The 8250-nt window shown below is 34.4% G+C and overlaps 1 protein-coding gene across 1 annotated transcript in view; it reads right to left on the bottom strand.

Annotated features, from left to right (window-relative positions):
* Positions 1-1034: 1034 nt before the first annotated feature.
* MYO10 (myosin X) overlaps positions 1035-8250 on the bottom strand; it is a 203916-nt gene continuing 196700 nt past the window's right edge. Inside the window, exons 34-37 of the mRNA XM_074279100.1 lie at positions 6829-7126; positions 5640-5847; positions 2123-2259; positions 1035-1189 (exon numbers count right to left, since the gene is read on the bottom strand). Of these exons, the coding sequence (XP_074135201.1) occupies positions 1072-1189; positions 2123-2259; positions 5640-5847; positions 6829-7126 (761 nt within the window). The 3' untranslated portion in view covers positions 1035-1071. The remainder of the gene's footprint in view (positions 1190-2122; positions 2260-5639; positions 5848-6828; positions 7127-8250) is intronic.

The raw sequence follows: 8250 nt of genomic DNA, 5'->3' as shown, positions 1-8250 counted from the left end.
GGAAGGTTTTAGTGGACTGTGTAATACGAGACTTGAGCCTCTGTAAAGGGTAGACTTCTTCTAAGGCTGGAACAGGTGTGTGCATTGTATAATCTCCATGAAGATACTGAAGCCTCAAGGCAGCAAGAACTTGAAGGTTTTCTTCAGGAGCTGGATAATGACCCCGGATAACTGCTTCATGAGCCTAAAAAGAATGAGACTGTAACTTAAGAAGCCCGATATTCAACCCTGATACATTTCTGCTACCTTTCACTATATCCATCTTCATGTCCCAAGACCAAGCTTTGGAGGGCATCACTTTGTTAACTCGAAAACTCTCTCCCCTAAGGACTGTGCTGCTTTAATTGGTGAGTGCCTCTTATGTCCCACTCTATTCTGGATGGCTAACGTCATCTTGTTGAACCATCCACAGAAGTTCTCCATCCCTCTTTCAAGCTCTGGAATTGTAATCAAATTAAAAGTACCATCTCTACTGGAAATGTGTTTTTTTTTAAGGCTCCACTCCCATCTTTATGAATTCCTCGATCAAAACCTCTCTCCCTGGACACAATTCCTTTATTAGTGCTAACTTCTTCTATTAGAATGGAAGTTCTTTGAGGGCAGGGATCATCTCACTTCTAAGTTATATCCCTTTTTTCTAGTACAGTGCTTGCCATGTGCTAGATTATTTCCTCTCATACAGCTCAGCCATTAGGTGGTGCAGTAGAACAGAGAACTGAGACTGACAAAAACCTGAATTCAAATCCAGCCTCAGACTCTTTCCCAGAAGTGTGAGCTTGGCAAGTCACCCTGTTCCTATGTAATAGGAACAATAACAACACCTACATCACAGTACTGTTGGAAGATCAAAGATCAATTTTTGGGTAAAGAGCTTAGCATAGTGCTTGACCCATAAAGATGCTATAAAAATGCTTATTTATTTTATTTGTATTTATAACTATTATCTATTATTTTTTATTCTCTTTATGACAAATTAGCAAAATTTTTCATTGTTCGCTAGGGGATAAAAACTATTTGAAAACACACACATTCACATACAGACAGATACACCCACACATACTCTTTACCTGTTCAAACCATAAATGCAAATTCCACACTGTCTTTTGGGACATTATCTGTATCCAAGAAACAGTAAAGTTTGAAGTAGAACTTCCAGGGCAAGTCGCCAACCTCTGATGAGGCAGTAAGCCTGCAAATACAAATTATGATGTACTTTAAGAGACTAAAATAATTGTCAACAGCTATTTCACAGGGAACTTCTTTATTACTTTTGAATTTTTTTAATGCTTTTATGCTTTTATATGACAATCATTTCCTGATATAGCTTCTGCAGAATCTAATTTTGGAGGAAGAAGTATATAGCAAAACTGACCAAAACACAATCTGAATACTCTCCTCATCCTTACCCACTTGAGCCCCAAACTCTGCTTTATGGAGGATTTTTTTTCCTATTTGTTGCTCTGTGGAATCAATATTTGGTTTCTTTTACTTTTAAATCAATTTCATATAGTTAATGTTCACGCACAATAATATAATACATATATATAACAATTAATATATGTATTATATGTATATATTAATATATATAATGTCATATATATATACATACACACACACACACACACACACACACACACACACACATATATCTTTTTATGAGACATTTTATATACAAGTAAATGGTACAGTAGAAAAGATCATTGTTTCTGAAGTTAGGGAAACCTGCATTCTAATCTGGCCTTAGACACTTCCTAGCTAACCCTGAAAGTCTATTGGTCTTAGTTTTTGCAAATGTAATATGGGGATCGTTATAATATTGTCAGTTGACAGTACTGTCATCTGAGTTGATACAGATTGAAAGGCTTGCTTATTAGGGAAAAATAAAAAAGGCAGGAGAGAGCTGTTATAGTGTCTCTTAATAAAAATGTCAGTAAATTAATATTTTCAGAATACTCTAGTTACTTTCTAAATGACAACTTTGCTGTGTTTTATTTAATGACTAAGTAAATAGGATAATACAAACTAACAAAAACAATGAATAAGAAAAAAGTAAGATAATAGAGATTACTATATATGCTGGTACATTCTAGAATTCCTACTATGGGATTTTAAGGAGACTTACTTTTCAAACTTGGCTAAGACATCAGCCACTATAGTTCTGCTTTCAATTGCTTTATCAGCAGTCCCATTGTACTCAAAGAGAGCAAACATGTTTCTGCTATCCTCCATGGCTAAACCTCTAATTAATTTTTCAACAACCTTAAAAAACAAAAAATTCAACTTGTTAGTATCATTGAGTTCTCTTAAGTTATTTAAGCAAATAAAATTAATAAGCACATCTTTACCTGAAATTAAAATTAACTGGTATCTCAATTCAGAAGCAATAACACTTTTGTTATTGTATAATAAAAATTTTTGTTATAAGGGATCTTTGTTGGATATAGGAAAGGAGAGAAGAATTTTCAAAAATAAAAGTGTTTTATATTGTTCAGTCATTCAGTTATCTCCCAAAGTCTATCCAAGTTCATGTTCATTGTTTCCATGATGCTATCTACCTGTCTCTTCTGTTATTCCCTTTTCCTTTTGCCTTCAATTTTCTCCAACATCAAGGTCTTTAAGTATTTAAACTTCAATAATAACCTTCTAGTGAATAATATTATTTTTTAAGTTATTAACTGATTTTATCTCCTTGCTATCAAAGACTTTCAAAAATCTTCTCCAATACTACAACTCAAAAGGGTTAGTTAATTCTGTGGTATTCAGTTTTCCTTATAGTCCAGCTCTCCTAATGGAAAAACCAAAGCTTTGACAACAAGGCAATAGCTTTGCTTTTTTAGTATTCTGTCCATCTTTGCCATAGCTTTCTTTCCAAGGAGCAAGGATTTTTAAATTTAATGACTGCAGCTGCTGTCTGCGGTGATCTTTGAGCCTAAGAATATAAAGTGCTTTCATTTCTTCCCACATTATTTGCAAAAAGTGATTGGATTAATTGCAAAGATCTTGATTGTTTTGATGTTAAACTTCAAGCCAGTTTTTATATACTCTTATCCTTAACTAGAAGTGTTTTAATTTTTCTTCACTTTCTGCCATCATAATGACAGGGTTGATATTTCACCTGACAAACTTAATTCCAGATTTTGACTCATCCAGTCTAGCATTTTGCATGACACAATTTGCATATAAGTTAAACAAGGTGACAATATATAACCTTGTCATACTACTTTTCCAATATTAAAACAACCAGCTATTCTATGTTTGTTTCCAACTATTGCTTCTTAACCATCATACATACAGTACAAGTAAGATGATCTGGTATTCCCATTTCTTTGAGAATCTGTCATGTTGTAGTCTACATAGTCAGAGGCTTTAGTGTTGTCAATGAAGCAGAAATAGATATTTTTCTGGAACTCACTTGCTTTCTCCAAAATCCAGAAAATGTCTCTAGTTCCTTTGTCTCTTCAAAAATCAATTTGCTCTTCTGGTAATTCTTGTTTCACATACTGCTAAGTCTAGCTTGCAGAATGTTAGGCAGACCCTTGCTGATATGTGAAATGAGTGCAATTGTTTGAAAATTCTTTGAGACTGCTTTTCTTTAGGGCTAATCTTTTAAACCAATCTTTTCCAATTCAGTAGACACTGACGAATTTTCCTAATCTGCTGGCATATGGAATACAACACTATAACAAAATCAACACTTAGACTTTTAAATCACTCAGCTAGAATTCCACCACCTATTTGACTTTATTTTTTGGGATGTCTGGCTCTAGGTCAGTAACCACACTATCATGGTCATCGGTGATAGTAAGACCTTTCTTGTATAGCTCTTCTTTGTATTCTTGTTATCTCATCTACTTCTACCAATTTTTGTCTTTTTTGCATGAAATATTCCCTTGATATTTTGAAATCTTCTTCAATGTCTTTGCATTGTTCATTTAAGAAAACCTTTTTTTATCTTTCCTTGTTATTCTCTGGAATTCTACATTAAGTTGGATATATCTTTTCCTTTCTCCTTGATTTTCCTTCTTTCCTCAACTATTTGTAAATCTTCATTAGACAACCATTTTGTTTCATTATTTTTCTCTTTATTAGGAGTTTTTGTGGTTACTTCCTGGAGAATTCTGTAAACCTTTATTCAGTTCTTCAGGTGCTTTATCTACCTGATTTAAACCTTTAAATCTATTCATTATTTCTACTTTATATTCATAAGGCAAGTTATTTATGTCATATCTATGTAGTCTGATGATTTTCCTTACTTTTTTTAATTTAAGCCTGATTTTTCTAATAAAAAGCTCATAATGTAGCTCTTGGTCTTGTTCAACCTACTCTATAGAATCTCTCCACCTCTGGCTGTAAATATAATAAATCTAAATAAATAATCACTCTGATTTCCATATATTGTCTACATGTAGTCAATTTTTATGTAGTAGAAATAATTGTTTGCTATAATCAGGAAGTTATCCTGACAAAACTGTTATTTACTGCTTTGCTTTACTGCTTGCATTCCAATTCCCTATAATGAAAAGGATATATTTTTTGATGTTGTTTCTAGAAAATCTTGTAGGTTCTTCTCTGGATCTGTGGTTGCAGGATATACTTGCATCATTATTATGCTGAATGATTTGTCTTGGATTTGAACACACACACACAGTGCTGTCATTTTTGAGATTATACCTCAGTACTACTTTTCTCACTCTTTTACTGATTATGAGGAAGACTCATTTCTTCTAAGGAATTTAACAAACAAAAAGTTGCTTTTTAAGTTCTAATCAAATCAGTTAAAACCAAATCCTGGAAAAAGTGCATCAACGTATTCTCCCCATGGCTTCACTATCCTTGTTACTTTCTAATGAAAAGTCTTCTCTCTGGCTATATTCCCTTTTATCAAATGTAAGGCTCCTTAAGGGATGGGACTGTCTCTGCCTTTGTATCCTCAGTGCTGAGCACATAAGTAAATATTTATATTCTTCTTTCTTTTCTTTTTTTTTTTTTCTTCCTTCCTTCTGAGGCAGCTGCTAGCACAGTGGATAAAATACTGAGCCAGGAGTCAGGAAAATTACAAATTCAATGAGAGACTCCAGAGGGATGTCTTTTACCTGCTAAAATTTATTAACTCTAAGGAGTATTAATAGTGACTTCAGCAAGTTCCTTGTGGAACATTTCTTGCATGTTGGAAACTACTTGGGATTTTATATTGCACCACGCTTACTTTAAGATTAAGTGGAAAATGTGGTCATTAGCCCACACATTTCATAGCTGTGGTCACTGAGATGACAAGCAAATATTTACATTTCTATGCAGATATGATATAATGAAGTTAGGTTACACTGTACAACTTGCCAGTATTACTTGATTCCTTTGTGATTACAGTAATTTAAATTTTCTAAGATACTTACTGACTTGTGAATATACTTTACCAAGAGTTTCAGAGAGACATTCTTTCTAAATTAACCTTATTGTTTTCTCCCTCCTCCATCTCTAACAAATATTTTGGTTTTACATGCATGTGGTTGCCTTTAAGAACGCATTTCTAAATCTGTAAAAAATCTGTATTTTCTATGAATATATGAAAATAATACTTTCACCTATATATGTTAAAGTAAAACAGTAAAGTAGGAAAATATCCCAGAAGAAAGTCTTACCTCTCCAGCTGTAGTGTGAGAGTTGACTGTGATTTTGCAGGATCCACCACCATGGCAATAAACAGTAGATGTCATTTCCTGCCTATTAATCAGGGCTTCTATTTCATCCCGGGAAGGCACAAACTCTCTGCATTTGGTTTTTTTAAGAGATTCATAAACGAAGGCAGCATACTTTTCCATTTCTGTTCCTGGAAACTGTTCTCGTATCCTAGGAGACAAGCATCGGCCTTTAATTACAAGTTTTAAGGGAAAATCTTAATATAAGAATTGGTAGTCTGTGTTGCTAGGGACTTCACTTAAGATCCAAAAGGCAAAGGGCCTCCAAAGGCAGCACAGTGATTCACTGGCACTGATCACTATTTGGGGCACATGCCCATTTTATGTGGATTTTAGTTTACACACGAGAAAAACGACTAAATGTTTAAAGGAGTATACTTCTTGTTGCCAGCTCAACTTTGACTCATGGTCCTTTCCTGAGGCTCTCATTCAAGCACACACACTCTTGTGGGGAAAAAAAAAGAAAAAAAAAGAAAAAAGGAAAAAACAAAACCCCAAACATCCTTTACTCACAGCAATGTAAAGTAAATAAAAACATGAATCTGATTTTTCTGTGGAATATAAAATGCCAATGCATTTTTCTTATTAAGTGGACAAAGGGCTGGCTACTCTCCCTATCTGATGTGATGGCAAATGACAGATATGAGCATAAAAATCATATAGGTAATTTCTGAGACAAGTTCTTCCTACCCTGGGACCCTACATAACCTGTCTTTTTAAGTGGTTTGACTCACCAAGACTTCCCAATCCAAAACACCTCTCCCCTGGCTACCCATTCCTTATATAGGTTATTTCCCCTGATTAGAATGTAAATGCCTTGAGAGAAGGACCTATCTTTTTTCATCATTTTGTACCCTAATCATTTGTTAGCATAGATGTGGGTTTGGTATTCTCCGCCCCCCCCCCCCACCATTCCTTCAGGGAATCCTAAAGCTTGGCAATGGAGAGCTCAGACATCATCTTCGGAGCTCTCCATCTCTTTAAATTTGAATAAATTATTGCATAAATGAAATACATCCAACTTTCATTTGGATGAGGCAATACAGAGAAAATGAAAATACACCTAATAATAACACTACCCCTCCCCCCTTACCTCACTAACCATTCTAAAGAAGACTTTTTCTGCCTTTACCTTTTTAGATGGAATTTCAGATACTTAAGAATCCCACGACTGGGCAGGAAGGTGCAGCTCAGGCAAGTCAGAATCTGCCAGCTATAGAGATTCCCCACACTGCCTGGATGGGGCACTTTGTTGGTCTGTTTGATAAGTTGGCAATAAAGCTCATCGCGGAGAGGTCGGAGATCATGTCCAGTCTGAAGGATGCCTTGAATAATAGGGATAGGATCGGACATGGACTCAAGTTGCTGGAGGGAATTGAATATCTTGATAGCTTCATCCTGGAGAGTTGTATAGCCCTTGTCTTTTAGCACTAGGAAAACAAGACAAAAAAAAAAATAGGAAAAAATTTGTAAAAAAGCTTTGGGTGAATACATAAATTGAGCAAAAGACAAATTATGTGGAAGGTGATGTGAGAATAGGTAAAATTGAGACAGTGAAAAGCATGTTGGATTTGACAGTTAGGGTTCAAAATCTCTCTCTGAGATCATTATATATCATATGACTTCTGTGCAATTTTCTATTCTATAAAATGGGAGCAGATTAGATGGACTTTTAAGTCTTTTTTAGCCTCAAGTCTATGATCCTAAACTAGATGGTTTAGATTAATTTTAGAGGAAAATTATAAGAATAAATATTTCAGGTGGGTTTTACTCTTAAAGATGGATCAAATTCAAAAGTAAATTATAAAAGTATCCAATATCTGTACCATGTAGCTTTATGTAATTCATCTATTTTTCACAGGAACAAATTGAGAGGTAGAAGGAATCTTGGAGGTCACCTACTTCAATACATTTATTTTAAAAATATGGAAACTTAAGGGAAGTCACACAAGTAGGAATTAGCTTATATTCTGTGTGTGAGACTGAGTTCTTTTTTTAAAGAATTTTTCTGTGTCCTTTTAGTTCTCAGCACACCTTAGTCTAATATTGGAAATCTTAACTTGAAGTCTGTATATGTAATTTTATTGTTTTTTTTTTTTGAGGGAATTGGGGTTAAAGTGACTTGTTCAGGGTCATACAGCTAGGAAATATTAAAAGTCTCATTTGAATCTGGGTCCTCTAGATGTCAGGGCCAGGAGCTCTATCCACTATGCCATCTAGCTACTTCAGTAAACTTAATTTTAAAATTAATTAACTATATTTCAATAACTTGCTTCTTTTATTATTCTGTCTTTTGTGTATTTACATCATTTTGAGGAGGGCTTCACCAAACCAATAAAGGGATCCATAACACAAAAAAATTTAAGAACTCCTGCCAACAGCAAGACTTTCTCCACCTAGTCTAAGCTAATCAGTGAAAGCATCTTTGTGCAGAACTTTCTAAGAATGAGGCAGTATCACTGAAGCTATTTAGAAGTGAACCTGTCTACTCCTTTCAGACTGTTTTTTAAGTTATATTAGAAATAAACATGGGTCCTATATGAGTCAAACCTAA

The sequence above is a fragment of the Sminthopsis crassicaudata genome, chromosome 1 (assembly GCF_048593235.1).
Source record: "Sminthopsis crassicaudata isolate SCR6 chromosome 1, ASM4859323v1, whole genome shotgun sequence".
In the NCBI taxonomy this organism is placed as follows: Eukaryota; Metazoa; Chordata; class Mammalia; order Dasyuromorphia; family Dasyuridae; genus Sminthopsis; species Sminthopsis crassicaudata.
This window is presented reverse-complemented; position numbering and strand designations above follow the sequence as displayed.